At 38.4% G+C, this 16,114-nt stretch overlaps 1 protein-coding gene across 8 annotated transcripts in view; it reads left to right on the top strand.

Moving 5' to 3' along the window:
* Positions 1-15,017, top strand: part of map4k2 (mitogen-activated protein kinase kinase kinase kinase 2) — a 35,668-nt gene extending 20,651 nt beyond the window's left edge. For 4 of the 8 annotated variants that reach the window (XM_044097854.1, XM_044097852.1, XM_044097853.1 and 1 more), the window contains exons 15-33: positions 1,230-1,288; positions 1,384-1,430; positions 4,271-4,309; positions 5,084-5,117; positions 5,571-5,724; positions 6,429-6,595; positions 6,809-6,850; positions 7,599-7,683; positions 8,414-8,493; positions 8,605-8,665; positions 8,753-8,876; positions 9,017-9,075; positions 9,395-9,498; positions 11,190-11,367; positions 11,451-11,519; positions 11,611-11,697; positions 11,777-11,847; positions 11,936-11,991; positions 13,125-15,017. In XM_044097854.1, coding sequence (XP_043953789.1) covers positions 1,230-1,288; positions 1,384-1,430; positions 4,271-4,309; positions 5,084-5,117; positions 5,571-5,724; positions 6,429-6,595; positions 6,809-6,850; positions 7,599-7,683; positions 8,414-8,493; positions 8,605-8,665; positions 8,753-8,876; positions 9,017-9,075; positions 9,395-9,498; positions 11,190-11,367; positions 11,451-11,519; positions 11,611-11,697; positions 11,777-11,847; positions 11,936-11,991; positions 13,125-13,212 — 1,604 coding nt within the window. In that variant the 3' untranslated portion in view covers positions 13,213-15,017. The remainder of the gene's footprint in view (positions 1-1,229; positions 1,289-1,383; positions 1,431-4,270; positions 4,310-5,083; positions 5,118-5,570; positions 5,725-6,428; positions 6,596-6,808; positions 6,851-7,598; positions 7,684-8,413; positions 8,494-8,604; positions 8,666-8,752; positions 8,877-9,016; positions 9,076-9,394; positions 9,499-11,189; positions 11,368-11,450; positions 11,520-11,610; positions 11,698-11,776; positions 11,848-11,935; positions 11,992-13,124) is intronic. The other 4 variants (XM_044097859.1, XM_044097860.1, XM_044097858.1 and 1 more) reach the window with 4 other exon arrangements.
* Positions 15,018-16,114: the final 1,097 nt, after the last annotated feature.

Genomic DNA, 16,114 nt, shown 5'->3' on the forward strand with positions numbered 1-16,114 from the left:
CACAGTCAGACGATGTCTCTGTTTGGGGAATCTTCAATTCAAAGATTTCTTCTGCAGAGTTATGAATAAGCCAGCGCCTTCTTCCTTTGGCCAAGATACAGACCCTGGATGATTTAGCCATATTCTGAAGTTACTTTGGGTTCTGGGAGATCTCTCCCTTTGACAGCGAAGAAAGTATTCTCCTCCGGTGGAAGGGAGGCAGAGGATTGCAGCGTACAGACGTCTTATGATGATAGCTATGGGACAGGAAGTGAGTTTTTTTGTTTGTTTTTTTTACCTGTGTCACATGATCATGCTGTGACACTGGCGTTTCGAGAGAAAGAGGTTTATTTCTCCTGAAACTGAAGGTGGGTTAATGCAGTGCATTCTGGGATTCACAGTCTTTATACCAGTCTCTCTGTTCTTTGTGGTCCAACACATGCATAGAAACCCAACCATGGCTATAATCACAGAGAGATCTGTCAACTTATGGGAGGAACCCTGACTCAGCTTCAGTGAAAATGTGCTCTATGTCTAACTATGTATTGAATCATTACAGTCAGAGGAAACCTGAAGTTAATGTGCTGCAGTCTGAACGTTTATTGCTGTGTTGGCTCTGTCTTTCTGCTGAGTATTTTACTGATATGATTGTCGTAGAGGAGAATCAACTTTTTCGAACTAAAGAGTTTTGATCTCAGCACAATGTGTCTAAAAGGTACATAATGTTCCCTGTTGGTGTAGCAGAGTGTTTGAACTCTCAGTTGATCTTCATGTCACAGCTAGTAAACTTACTGACTGCCAGCGAAAAGGGAAAATATCCCGAGCATATGCTTTCATTTCGTAAAGGAGCATGATGAGCAAAATCCTGATGTGTCCCTGTTCTATTTGTGGTTCCCACATACTGTCAAGTTTAAGAAAACTACTGCAGAGGATTTGGTGCTTTTCCTTCCTCCTGGCCTGAAGCGGACCATCAGAAACATTATGAGAGTTAACTGGGATGATATAAGACAGCAGCTTCTGCTTTTTGGTTTAACGGTTTCCTCATTTGCTGCTTCAAAGGCTCTGTGAACTCAGCTCAGGCTCGCTGTGGTTGGACGACAAACACAATCTTCACACTTTGCGGCTCAGTCAAGTCAGAGCAGAAAAAAAACAAGTTATACATTTACTGATCCACTGAGCTGCTGTGTAAAATCTGTGTACAAACATCTTCCTCCTTAGAAATCGTATCAACTCTGATGTTCTCTTTGCAGTTGACCAAATAAAGTTTGGACGTCCACTGAGAAAAGTCACAGAGCCTTATCCTGACTTGGTAATGCATTCTGACTGCTCTGCTAATGATGACATACAGTATGTGGCACTTTGTTAGCATGACTGATGGCTGTATTTTTCCTCTGCTTTCTGCAGGGCTCCTATGATGACTGGAGCATGTCTGGAGATGAAGATAACTCACCGTAAGTTGTTTTGTTCTTTTTAATCCTCATTTGATATTAAAACATATGGGGGAAAGTCATTATTTTTTATATAATGTGTCTTTTAACTGACAGAGTGATTTTCTATGAATGAAACTAGCGGAAAACACACTCTGGAAAACGAATATTTCTGATCCACTTACAGTCTATATTTTTATTGTTTAATGTGTTTTAAGAGATAATGGTTTCTTTATTTCCAGAAGACAGTCAAATATCTTTATTACATAATTTAGCTAATCGTTTTATCACAGAAAATGTGGTTTAAGTCTTGGGATTTTTAAAACATCAGTTTTACGTTGACCGTACTGTTTCAGGGGAAGTTACAGTTTCAGAGTCTGTTCTGAAAACAGCTGAGTCACCAGCTCAGTGACTGCAGGAATGACCAAACCTATCCTGTGTTACGCCTGGGAATGTTTCTTTATTTCAGACAATTCTTGTTCCAATCTGTAGTCATGCACTTTGCCAGCAATGAAACCGTTCCCTATGAATGCACACACATGACCAGGAAGGATGTAAATGAACAGTTGATCCAGTTTTAGTGACCAAAGCTGCAGTTTCCAAAAACAGGGACAGGAAACAAACCAAATAAACACGACAGCAACAACAGTATCTTACTTTGATGCAGCCTTTGAAAGTCCACACAGAAGTATTAATGAGGAACATTCTTTTTTTTGTCGCCCCAAATCGTATTTTGTTCATATGGAATAATTATGTTTACTCCTGTTTGGTTCAAAACAGAACAAATCAAATTTATAAAATAAAATTATACGCTTCACCTACCGACTTTACTTAGACATTTTGGAAATATTAACTAATATACAGTTTACTGCAAAGGTATCATGTTAAAATAATAAGTTTCAGTGTGTGTTATAGAACTTAATGTGATAGACCAACAGAAATAATGCATAATTGTGACTTATAAGAAAAGAAATGTTCAGTCAAAAATTGGAATAGCTTGCTGAACATAACTTCGAAAACTCAAGTTCAAAAACAAACAATAAACTAAACCCAATGACAGTCATCACCATGTCATGTAGTCAGTGAGGACGGTTCCCTCAGGCTGCTTCATTATGTTGCATTGAAAATCTTTACTACTTAGAATTGAGAACAAAAGTTTTAAATGTGGATTTTGAACATAGAGCTTATTAATAATTGTCCATCTCAGAATGAGAAGAAGAAAAGCCTCCAAACCTGATTTACAAATATGCAAAATATAATGAGACTAGTTTCTCCCTTGCAATAACTTAAAGATAAAAGTTTAGTCATTACAAGACAAAAAAGCTGAAATTCAACATGCATAATTATTTTTTATGACATGAAGAAATAATTTTGCCACAAGAAATAATGGCATAAAATTATAATAATATACATAAATTATAATAATACAAATAATAATATTTATATTTCTAATCAGATAAATACTATATTGGATCATTTTATTATTAATAATAATAATAATAATAATAATAATAATAATAATAATAATAATAATAATAATAATAATAATTTGTAATTAGTCATTACCAGATTCTTTGGAAGAGATTAAAAAAACAATAACATTACAAATCTTTATAGAAAATTGATAATTATCAAACATTTATTTAACGATCTGAAGACAAACAGCAAACGTTTGGACTCCTAACCTGCAGCGGTGCAGAGTTAGAGGTGACCTAGATGTCATGAATTTGATGATAAATTGTTTATTTTAGTTAATACTTGACTTGGACTTATCCCTCAAAGACTTGACCTAGCTTTGGAAAAAATAACTTGTGGGCATCTTTGCCAGCCAGAAGAGGTGTGCTGAATATAAATACATGCCACATTCTTTTGTTAAACATTTTAAATACCCTGAATGTATCATTTCCTTTGCACTTTATTGTTTTACATACATTAAAATGTGTTGTAAGACGGAAGGAGTATGAATATTTTGCAGGGCCCTGAATTCAAACATTAAAGACCAGTATGCAATATTTTCCTCATGTGTTTATTGTAAGTAACAAGTATTACAGTTTACAGCACATTTGTATCAACACAATGTATCAGCAAAAGTACGTATGTTAAATTAAAATATAAGAAAATTAATCCTTACAGTCTGTTTTAAATGATCCATGATGTCAAGATGTTTCCTTTGTGAGAAAAATATTTAAAATGAAAAGATAAGGACAACTTGAGACTCTTTCAGTTAATGGGTCATATTCCCAGAATCATGAAGGTTTTTCTTGTCTTATTGTGAGCATGCTGCTTCCATAACTAGTGGAAGTCGTCTCCACTTCACGGACATATTCCCTGGATTTCACGCCTCATGAACAGTGAGGATCCCACACCACACAGCTGTGCAAAATATCCACTAAACATTAGAACCTTTCCCAAAATCATTAGGTCAGTGCAAGTCGGGGCAGCCGCTGGGCCGACTCAGTCGGTCAGCAAGAATTCTGCATTTCTACCTCCAGTCCAGCCGTTTGGGCTGATAGTTAGACATGTTCAGGTACAGTAATGATTGGGCCATTGCATCTTTTCAGGCCAGTTGTCATATTTTGTTGTTTGCTCAGGTAAAAAGGTCCACCATGTATACAAATCTTAATCGCCCTGTTTTAAATTGCAAAAACTGGAACATCGCTTATTAAAGGACAGGACTTCCGGCTGAACCAAAGTTAAGGTATTTTCAGAGCCGTATTGCAAAAAGACTGAAAATGTAAAGAGCCCAGGCATCAGTCGAGGTAATCAGTGCTTGTTAGAAGAGGACCTTTGGTTTTACTCCCTCCTATTGTTCTGGCCGATTGAGGCCTGTGGTCAGATAAACACCGGGGGTCTTCCTGTTGCAGGAGCCTGTTGGAATGTGTGGAGCAAGCCCTGCAGATGAGGTAGGCCACGCCCTCCTGCTCCAGCCTCTCCTAACAGCTCTGTTTTTCCATCCCACCTGAAATAAACCACTCCAGTGGGTGTTATTGTGATGCATTTGTCAGCTAATGTCAGTGTGTTTGCCATAATCTTCAGGTTTGTGTTCATGTGCTCTTAATATCGCCCTCAAACTACATGAACTGGCGCAGATTCCAACCAGGACAGGCCCAGTGGTTCTCAGCTTTGAGGGCTCCTTTGTCTGCTTCATTGTTGCGTTTCCGTCAGAGTTTGGTCCGTGTGCTGCTATTGTCCTACCTTCAAGCTCCCCAGCGCCTGCCTCAGCTTGGTGTCGTGTTTCTTCTCCTGGGTGTAATTGAATGATTTGACTAGGCATGGTATTGGTATGAGGTTATGTCAAGGATTTAAAACATTGATTTTACAAAACCACTGAAACCTTCATTTGTTTGCTTTAGTTTAAAGTCCTTGTAATGAGATGCTTGCATAGATGTCAGAATGACTGCAGTTTTCTCTGGGTTTATGGTCCGTGGTGCAGCTCTCCCCCTCCAGTGCAGAGCATTGCCTGCCAGCTGGCTTAAAGCAGCCTTCTACATCTGCCCTCTGCTTACAAGGCAGACAAATTCAGGTGTTTAGAAATGTTTCAGACAGCATTGGTGTGGAGACTGATACTATGATATGTTTTCCTCATTATAGTCAGAGTTAGACTCTCATACCAGCCCATGCCTAGATTCAGCCATCAGACTTTGCAGTGATGTGGCTGTTGCTCATTTGTCTTTCAGGAGCTTAACGATTGCAAGAGCGCCATCTGCTGATGTGAGTATGACTCTTATTACCATGAAGTTGGTCTTTATTTCTGTTGCCTGATGAGTTGACTAGACACAAACTTCCACAGTTTTAACTACGCTGTACTTATACTTTACCCCTTAGAGCAATCTTTTAGAGATTATATTTTTCAAAACTAATAATCCCTTTACCTTTTTTTTTGTACTTTCTGGGAGATATTTGTGTTATTTCATTGAGAAACCAACTTATTGGTTAAATAATCCTTCAGAGCCACAAGCTGGTGACAAATATTTCTAAATATAATGGAGATAAAATTTCATCACAACTTTATAGAGTTTGATTCTGAGGACAGCTGTGGTTTAAGTTGCCTTCTGATCTGTTTTATTTGATGACAGTTAATCAAATGATTGATGAATTACCAATTATCAACTGTGGATGCACAACATATTGTCTAGTGATGACTCACATGCTGGTGTTTTGCAGGGAGGTAGGAAGAGCGGTTTGTTCAGTCCGACAGCCTCACTGCCGGCCTTCAGCTCTTTAACTTCCAACACAGAAGACAGAGACCTGACGCTGAGGCCGACCTGCACACTCGGCCCTGACGCGGCCATCACAACCGACTCCGGCTCTGCAGCAGGTACACCTCAGTACACACACCATTCAGTCACACACAGCTTGTTTTATATGTCTCAGCAGAGGTCTCCTGGTTCTGGTATTGTCACTTTTCATAAGTCGTCTGCTGTTTGTTTTAATGCACATCTACGCATGCACAGTTTTTCCTAAGTGTCTTACTCAGCTGTCGATTCCTTTGGGGCAGAGTGTGCTGCTTTTAATAAAGCTGCACGGACATCATCAGCGGCTTTATTAAAGACACAAGTAGGTCCACATGAGAAAAAATAAAGTTAAAAAGAATAAATTAAATCACATAAAAAATAATAATCACAAATACAATACAAGTCACTGATTTACAGAAAGACTAAACTGCCACTGGTTCCACATTCTGGACTTAAACCTGACTGAGCTTTGTGCAATATCAGTTAGTATGAGGATGATGTTATTTGTAGAAACATATAATCTACACATAAATCTATACAAAAGGTTTTGTAATACACCATTAACACCAACAAATAACTGATTAGCACATTATGTGTGATGTCATTTTACCCTCACTGCTCAGTATATATGTTTTAAAATATTTCATATTCCTACCTTTGTGTGCATCTACATGCTTTGATTGTCTGTCACTTTGATGCTGTTGCACTGGAATTTTCCACTATTAGGCAGTAACTGGTATTTCTGTTCTATTCTATTCTGTTCTATTTGATTCTGTTTTCTTCAAAGTCTTGTCCAGGTGTTCTGCCACACAGGACATCAGTCAGCGCTGCAGTGGCCCATGTTTGCCACCACAACACTCTGTAGTAGCAGAGAAAAGGATGGTTTCCTCCCCCAAAAGAGAGACGCCGCTGTCTCCAGAGTGGAGCACGCTGCGGAAAAAGCCAGAGGACTCAGTGAGTTTTTAATGAGAATACTTCTCTCTTTAAATGAGAAGCAACCGTCAGATGGCTGGAGTGATTTGCTAACCTAATAACTTCCTAATGATTGTGTTTGAACCCTTTAAAGGTTGATAGATTCAGTGAAAGTTGTTGATTTGGTGTTATTTCCCAGGTGTACAGTCTTTATTACTCCCTCTGTGTTGTTGTGTGTAACCTTTGTAATTCTAGAGAGCTGGTTGTCATGGGCTTCCTCCCACCCCTCAAGTCCATGTAAGTGTGAATTCTAACAGCAACCAGCAATAAAATACCAACACCTTCATGACTAATTAGAGACACTTCCTCTCTTAACACATACTAATGCATTGCATGGCGTTACATATAGACTTTCTTGGTAAGTTTTATTTTATTCTTTAAATATTATGTAAAGCACCATCCTCGTTAATGTGTGAGGGTCACAGGATCTTATCACGTTATCAAGAAAATTCAAAAGCCTGAAAGTTTCAGTAAAAGTTGTTGGACAGATCCAATCAAAAATAACATATCAATAATAAAATAACACAAAAATACCGCCTCCATGTGATCCTCTCAAGATTAATACAGACAGGAAATAGAAAAATGTCACAAATTAGACTGAAAAGATTTTTGTTAAATGACACAATACATCACAACAATCTGCTACGACTGAAAGTAAAGACGCTAAGAATGAAGAGAACAACTGAAATTAAAATCTGGACAAGTCTCATGGTGGAGTAGAAGAAGAATCACCAGTTCTGCGGCATCTAAATCCTCATTACGCACTGCGACATGATGTGGTCCGATGGCCCTCTTACATGATTTGTCTCTGCTGTAGATACTTTGTTTGCCTGAAAAAGAGCTTTTTGCTTGAAAGCTGCATCGATGGGCATTTTGTAGCTTTACTGTGCCAACAGCAGCACGATTTCAATGACTGCTTTTTATCAGTCCACAACTGAAGGACCATTGTAATCCTGTCAGACTCAAAGTCATCTGCTTCCTCTAGATGGGAGCCTGCTTTACTAAAGTCTTCAACGGCTGTCCTCTAAAAATCCACTGTGCTGCTACCTGGATCTTACCCAAAACAAAAGGTGAGGACTCTGGCTTCCTAAAGCCCTGAACCCCAGAAAGTTCAGTTTAGTTCCGTTTATTTATACTTTGCCAATTTTAGTACATATGAACAATTTCAAGGCACCTTACGAGGCAAGAAGGTCCAATTCATATCCAGGTATGGGTATATATTTGTAAACAGATTCAAATGTAGTTTCCAGTTTGAACCTTGCTGTAAATCAGTTCATAATGCCAGTTGGTAAAATGTTTTGTAGCCTAGCTGTGACATCCGTTTTCCTGAGCGAGCATGTCGTCTTTACTTCAAAGCAAAAGTGGTCTTTACTAAAAAAGCCTGACACATTTAAAGGTTATTTACATACAGAACACCTATAAACATTTCTGTGACTGATTACTGAGTGATGAGGAAAACGAGGAGCAGACCACCATCCTACGGCTCGTGGAGCCACTGAGCAAGTTTATGAGATGCCAGCTGTCTTACGCTTATCTCAGTGGGATTTGATAATTGTTATAACACTATAACAACACAAGCTACCGACAAAGCATTTCTTTCCATTTCATGTGTTCAAGTACAAAAAGACGTTCTGAATGCATAAACCCTGCTGTCAGAGAGGGGCCAACACATTGGCTTCAGAAAGGGTGTACTTAGTTTTTCTCATACCTGTGCAGTCACTCATGGACATTTCTTTTCCCCCATGACTGCATTCAGCTGGAAGTGGTTCTCTCACTTTAACTCATTCATCTCCTCCTTAGATCAATACCTGATTCTTGGAGCAGAGGAAGGAATTTACACATTGAACCTAAATGAACTTCATGAGGACACACTAGAAAAGGTGAGAGAAGATCTTATGAACTCAGACACACAATTTCTTGTCATGTTACCCTGCTCCTTTGACAGGCGTATAAAAGCTGTTCGGTAAAGCTCACCTCGTTTCTGTCCACAGCTGCTCCCTCAGCGATGTACGTGGCTCTATGTCATGAATAATGTGCTGATGTCTGTGTCAGGTAAAGTCTCCTCAGTGTGCTGCTTCTATCAGACAACATGCTGAGCTTTTTAGTATCTGCCTCTCTAAGACCGTGTCCTTTGTGCAGGAAAGTCGTCGCAGCTTTATTCCCACAGTCTAACGGCTCTGTTTGAACAGAAAGGACATCTGCAAAAAAAACACGGCAGCTTGTCTCTCAGTACCAATCGCTTCACTGAGAGGATCATTCCCAGGTCAGTACAGGTCAGAGTTTGGTGCAGGCTGGGCCGTTCAGGCAGAATACAACATTTAGAAACTTTCAAATATCCTTTGTTTAACCTTTTACTGAAGTTTCCTTATTCCTGCACTGAGCTTTCTTTCCTCCCGTTTCCAGAAAGTTTGCCATATCTGTGAAAATTCCAGACACTAAAGGCTGCCGGAGATGTAGTGTGGGTAAGTGATTCAGACCAGCTCTAAAGTAGAAAGTAGTTCTCCCACATTTTCCAGAGATAATCAAGAGCGATGCAGTGTGAGAACCAAATGTCCACGGCACTTGGTCCAAAACGTTTTGGGCTATTTCCCACCCCCGTTTGTAAGAAACGTGGAAAATCAGCAGCTGAGTGTTTCGCGTTGGCAAGTGTCAACAGCCTGGAGCAAATTCTCCACACATTCTCCCTAATATCTCTGGTGCTTATCTGAATAAACAGCCCAAGAGCTTCTTTTTCATGTACTGATACCAACAAAGTCTTCAGTGTTGTTTTCCTCACTGCAGCGAGAAACCCCTACACAGAGAGTACCTTCCTGTGTGGGGCGGTTCCCTCCGGCCTGGTGCTGCTGCTGTGGTATGAACCTCTCCAGAAGTTTATGCATCTAAAGGTTAGTGCACAGATGTTGTCCCGCAAGCACTGTGACATCCACTACTCAAAGTACAAACAAGATCCGTTTTCTTAATTTCTGTAATTTACACCAGGATGTTAATAATTGTCATGTATGAACAGAACCATGAACTCCTATCCAGCCCTCAGGTTCAGCAGTTAACTCATATGTTGACAGCTGTATTAAAAAGAGATGCGAGCAGGAAATGTGTAACTGGAGTTAATGTCTGTTTGAATGTTTACAATTTCTTCACTTTACATTTGGTATCAGACGTCAGAATTTTTTAGTTCAAGTCAATGAAAAACACTTGGAACAACTCAGAGTCGGAATTCCACTTGGAAAAGTTGGAGACTCCTCACTGACGCACCATGTTGGACTTTATGTTAAAACTAAAACTAACAATGAACACTTTATTTTCACTTCTGACAGGTTGTAATTCTTTAAATGGGCGGTGTTAAATGTTTTCCAGGCACATAGAGAACTATTTAATTGGCTGCGTTATTTCAGCCGAGGTTTTCTAGTAAGGAACCACAATTAAATATAACATCGGACCAGATGGAGCTTCTATGGAGAGAAAAAAAGTTGAGAGAAAACATAAAGCTCTCAACTTTATGTTGAGCGGTTTACATAAAGTTCTCAACATAAAGTACTTTATGTTATTTATGTAAAGTAAGGAACTTAAAGAACATAAAGAACTTTATGTTCTTTATATTGAGTATAAAGAACATAAAGCAGAAGAAGAGTACCCTTCTAGAAGAAAGTAATAAAAGTGGTCAGTTTGTCCTCCAGCAGAAGCCTGTAGACGTGTAACTACAGATATAGCAGGATAACTCTGCTTCCATTCAAATCCATCAGTACTTTCCAGACTTTCTGAAATATGAATCTCAGTTTTTGTGGCACAGTTAGGTGTGTATATTAATCTTTTTTGGTAGCTGTAAAACAAACTCACTGTGCAACTAAACATTTTAGTTCAGCAACTTGTACTGTTTTATACGCAAAGCACCTTTAGAGACTCTAAACTCAGAGTAGATTCAGATTATTCCTGAACTCCATGTATTCCATCTAATCCTCCAGCAAACACTTTTCTGAATGGGGACACATTTTTTCTGATTTTAGAAAATGAACCAGCACATTTTCAGGGTCATTCAGTTTCTTCTTGGGTCTAAATGACGTGACGAGATGCTACACTGAAGTATTGCTGCCCTCTACTGACATTTTAAGCAATTTTTTTCCCCCAAACAATTTATGGAAGATTTACTGAATGTGTTTCTTTTAAGTTAACATTTAGCAATTTAATTTGTGTTAGACTATTTTAATAAATAAAATTTGATTTAATACCTGTCGTTTCAGTGTTAAATGGAAATATTAGCTGATGACCTTTGTTAGATACAAGATTTATTTTGGTGATGTGAATATGATCTTTTAGTTTATGAATGTTACAGTTGATATCAACTCGTACAACTCGTATCAACTTGTAATTGCAGCCTGGTGACTGTGCAACTCTCCAGTGCTGCTGGACTCTGGGTGTTATTTAAGTATTTAAAGGTTTTACGTTTGCTTAATAAAACTTGTCTGACCTGAGCGACCAAGCAACCATGGAATCTAACTTTAATCTCCCACCTGCATCCTAGTTTCTAATCATGTAGCCTCGCTGTTCCTATTTCTGCTGATTCGTTCTTCATCTCTTGCAGCACATACCAGTGCGACTACCAGAGTCTCTGCCAATATTTGAGCTTCTGGTTCTGGTGACAGATGAGTTTCCCCAGCTGTGTGTGGGGGTGAGAGAGTCTAAAAGTGAAGAGAGTCCAACCAGCCAGCAGCTCAAGTTTGATATAATCGAGCTGAATGCTCCTCCTGCATCAGTGCCAGGTAGGATTAACCACCATGCTTCCCGTCCCTTCAGACCGGGAGCCTCTCAGATCAAAGCCCACAGTGATGTCGTCTTTCTGCAGATGGTGGCGCCCTCAGAGCTGTACAGGTAACCCAGCTGGACAGAGACACAGTTCTGATTACAACTGAAAGTAAGTCACTCTCATGTCATCAATAAAACACATTTTGGGATGATTTGTAATGAACTCTGTTTCTGTTTCTGTCCTGGTGCTGACTGTGCAGAAACTGTAAAGATAGTGGACCTGAAAGGGCTTCCATCCAAAGAGCTGGCAGCTGAGATCGTTTTTGACTTTCCAATTGAAACACTAGGTAACAGCAACATTCAGAGTCCCGCTCTAAGCTCGGCTTGTCTGTGCTGACAGCTGAGTGACGCTGCGTATCCTGGCAGTCTGTTTACAGGACAGTGTGCTGGCTTTCTGGAAGCACGGCCTCAAAGGAAGGAGTTTCCATTCGGAGGAGGTGAATATCTACACATCTGGCAAGCTGAGTCCTTTGCCTGTTATGTGGCAGAATTCACAAACCTGAGTCATGTCATTTTGAACGGCAGGTAACACAGGAAATCACAGATGAGAGCCGAGTTTTCCGAGTTTTGGGAACAAACAGGTGAGATAACGAAAGAGAACAAACATTCCGTGTTTTATTGAGTATTCATAGGTAGGCCTGAAACAATCGATCAGATTAATTGTAATGAATCAGTTATTGAAATAATTGTCAACTAATTCTGAATTGATCAATTGTTAGTTGGAGTATACAGACTTTTAAAAAAAGACAGTTTGCTGAAAGAACGATAACGCGAAACCAAAAACTGTACAAAAAATACGGATATTTTGCATTTAATATATAAAAACTTCCTTGTCTGTAAATCTGGAAATATGTCCTACCCAGAACTCCTGAAGAGGCAGTCTTAGCTTCATCTAGTTCACCTGATTTTGTTTAAAAAATATCCTATTAATCATCTTCTGCTATCCAATTATGAATAAAAAATGTTCAACAGATCAGCCCACACAGGATGGATGTTCAACCAGCAGAGAGTGTTGAACTTTTTACATGTTGATGTTAGGATTGTTTTTAGCTGTAGATGCTAAAAACAAAACAAATGATCTAAAGTTCACTAAAGGAATGCTGTTATTGCATTTCAGGAAATTAGATAAATGTAATTATTTATTTGGATTTTTACATACTTCCTATATTTTACAAAAAAATGCTTAAGTGGTTAATTGAAAAATCTGCAGAATGTTCCAATCCTTTGTCAAATTAATTGATTATGCACCAGAATAATCAATAAAAGAATTGAGTACTAAATTGATAGTTAGTTGCAGCCCTGCTTATAGGAACGGTGCTGAGTGATTTGTAAAGTTTAAACTTCTGGAAAACATTTTTTTCATGAAGCAGGTTAGTGTTTAAATTCCTTCCAGTGTGTCTTCCTGGAACATTTTTTTTAATATATTTTCATCCATCCAGATGGTCAAGTATATTAGAAATATTCAGAGCATCCAAACATGATATTAAGGAGATGATTGTGATGCGACATATTGTTCAACTCTAATATTAACAAATAAGATCAAGATGATTCTAGGAAATATTTTAGATATTTACTTTTATCAGTGAGAGTGTGACTTTAATTTCAGTTTTGCGTAGCAGTTGTCTTGCAGAAATAAGAGGTACTATCAAACTGACCTAGTTTTGTGTACTTTGGATGAGTAAGATCTTTTTCCTTTTGTTCCTGCACTAAACAGAGACATCATCCTTCAGAGTACGCCGACGGACGACCCTTCAGCGCTGAGTAACCTCTACATCTTGACTGGTCACGAAAGCAGCTACTGAGCTGGAAAACAGGCTGACTTCTTAAAGAACAAGAACTAGAATGTTCTGCCTGCTCAAGTTTAAGAAGCGATCCCCTTTGCACTGAAGGCGGAGACGTTAATACCATCGGCTCACAGCAGACTCCTACTGGCAGTTTCTGCATGGACACAGCTCCCATCCCACATCAAGAGGCATGTTGCTAAGAAACGCTTGTACAACTTGTCAGTTTGTTTAAGGAATGGTGCAGCTGAAGCGGCATCAGCAAAGATTGTGATCTATCTTGCCAACTGTAGTCATAACACAACAGGTGGAAATAGGACCTTCCACCAGAAACCTGGGTTGGATATTTTCAGTCCCCCTTTAGACACTGTGACCTACAATCTCCTGTTTTTTGTAATAAGAGAGTTTAGTTGTATGATTAATTGGCACTTTATCCAGAAAGTGAAGGGAACATTCGCTTCTTTATCTGAGAAATGCTAAAAAAATAAATAAAAATGGTGCAGTCTATGGTTCTGCTTCCTGTGTAGAACTGAAATGGACCTCAGTATCTCCATGTCAGACCAAAATAACTGGGATGATTCAGTATTTCTCCATTTTAATGTTTTTCTTCTATATGCTGAAATTTTTATTGAAGGGTTTAATTGAGTCAGAGTTTGTCCACAATCCTAACACCAAAATTTTCCACTAAAAATAGCCAGTTCCTTAAACATTGGTTCTGTTGAGGTATAATTCGATCCACATGGAAACTAATGATTGGTATGCAGATAATCTCATTTGTAAAGAGCTGGGATGTCTAGAGAAGAACCAGAGGGTGCAGACGCTGTCAGCAGGAATGGAGTGATGAGGCTGCAAGCCGTTTCTCTCTCTCCCTGTCTCTCACGCTCTCTCTTTTCTTCCTCTTTTTTAATGTGTCCTGTCTGACAGTGTGGCACTCAGAATTGTGTGGCTGCCAAAATGCAGCCAAACTGATTTACTCTCACAAGTGGAGCGTTGCGGATTTTGCTTTAATGCTCCATTAGCTATAAATCAAAGTTTAATAGAAAATGCTTTGAGTTTATTTCAATTCTAACATGGAGATAGAAAAGAAAGGTAGGAGAAAAGGAAGAGTAGAGGAGAGAAAGAAGCTTGGAATGAATACAAAACAAAACCCTAGAAGTCTGTTTCTGTAACTGATTCCATGTTTCCTGACCTGTTATGCCCAGATTAGGAAAGAGGTGCTAACTTGGTGCTTGACAGATTCTGGCCATGTCCATCATGTCATCAAAATGAAAACCTGCTGTTGATTCACTGGCAGACTTTAACACCTTTAAAGTTGCCATCAGCAGTGCCCTGTCAACTTTAATATAATGAATAAATAAAAGTGCCAAAGTACTACGCCATATTCTGCTGCTTAAGCATTTTTGTATAATTTCATCAGATTGAAATCTTTCGTGGATACAAACGCCTGCAGTGGAGTTCTTTGTAGCGCGGCCAGGTTTAGCTTGAGAGGCAGATCTCTGTCAGGTCAGAGGTGAACTGCTGCTGCCTTTCATTGGAAGAGGTTAGTCCAGATGGTTTGGACATCTGATCCTCTTGGCGCCTTTCTCTGAATGAACCTCTTTAGAATCATAAACTACATGTGCCATCTTTTCTGAATAATTATCCAAAGACCAAAAATACTTTTATCCAGATTGATGAGCAGCAATAGTTACTTCTCTTAGGTCATAGCTGTTTTAATTATTTGTATTTTCATAACATGCTTTGATGTTTTAGAGCAGCAAACTGATAAAATATTGATGTTGATCATAATATTTAAAAAGTTTAGCAAGGGACCAGATGATTAGAAATTAAGGGAACCGACTTCTTAATACAGATGTGCATTTAGTTTAATTAAAGTATTATTGATAGAAAGAACAATTCAGGTGTACTAAAAGTCCCAATTCCACTACATTGCAGTTGTCTGTGGTTGTGTATAATGATATTTATGTTATTTATACTGTTAGTTGTATTAATAACTCCCCTTTTTTTCTGAGACACATTGGGAGACAGTATGCATTCCAGGTTGATTTTTTTTTTTTATGTGTTTTGCTCTGTATATATATAACAATTTTACAGAATTTTTAATGTGAAAAAAATAAAGATTTCCATGTCCTATATTACTTATTTCTTCATAAATAAATTACATAATATATAAAAAATATATAAAAGGATATTCAACAACACACATTTTATTGAATCTGAAAACACTGGGTTCATGTTTGAGACTCATAAGTATTAGTCTCAATATTTTCATACAGCAGCTCGTTTGTCATAACTGTCAACACTGCAGGTCAGCCTGTGGGACATGATGGGACAGGCAAGGCTGGAAACAACTAAGGAGTGTTGGGAAGTTATCAACTTTACTGAGCAAATGTCGTGGAGACTGACAGCATCTGTCTTCTGTCACAAAGGTTTAAATCTTGTTGCATCAATCAGGTTCCAATGTAATGCTTAAAGAAGACAGATGGCTGCTGTACATGAACAGGATCTATCAACTGTATGACAAGTTCTCTCTCGAATATGCATTATAGAACTAGGTGGACAATGTAAAATGTCACATAAAAAATATTAGGAAAAAACCAGAGTCAAAGCGAAAACAAGAAAAAGCAGCAATGTATTTACCACCAGCCAGTTTAGTTTAGTAATATTACTTTAATTTGAATTACAGTATCTTTAATTTTTCCTGGAGTGCATTGCAAATCTACAGCAAATACATTATACAGAACTGTGGATAATACAGTACAATGGTTGTGAAAACCACTTACAGGACTTGGTTTTTATCCATGTCCTCTTGTTGATTTAAATATTCTTAACGATTATCACAAAAACAAATAATTATATGTTGTCAAAAAACTTAACTTATGGCTGTATACGTACTCTAAACCCCATACCTACATGAGAACAA

This window comes from Gambusia affinis, linkage group LG18, assembly GCF_019740435.1.
Source record: "Gambusia affinis linkage group LG18, SWU_Gaff_1.0, whole genome shotgun sequence".
NCBI lineage: Eukaryota > Metazoa > Chordata > Actinopteri > Cyprinodontiformes > Poeciliidae > Gambusia > Gambusia affinis.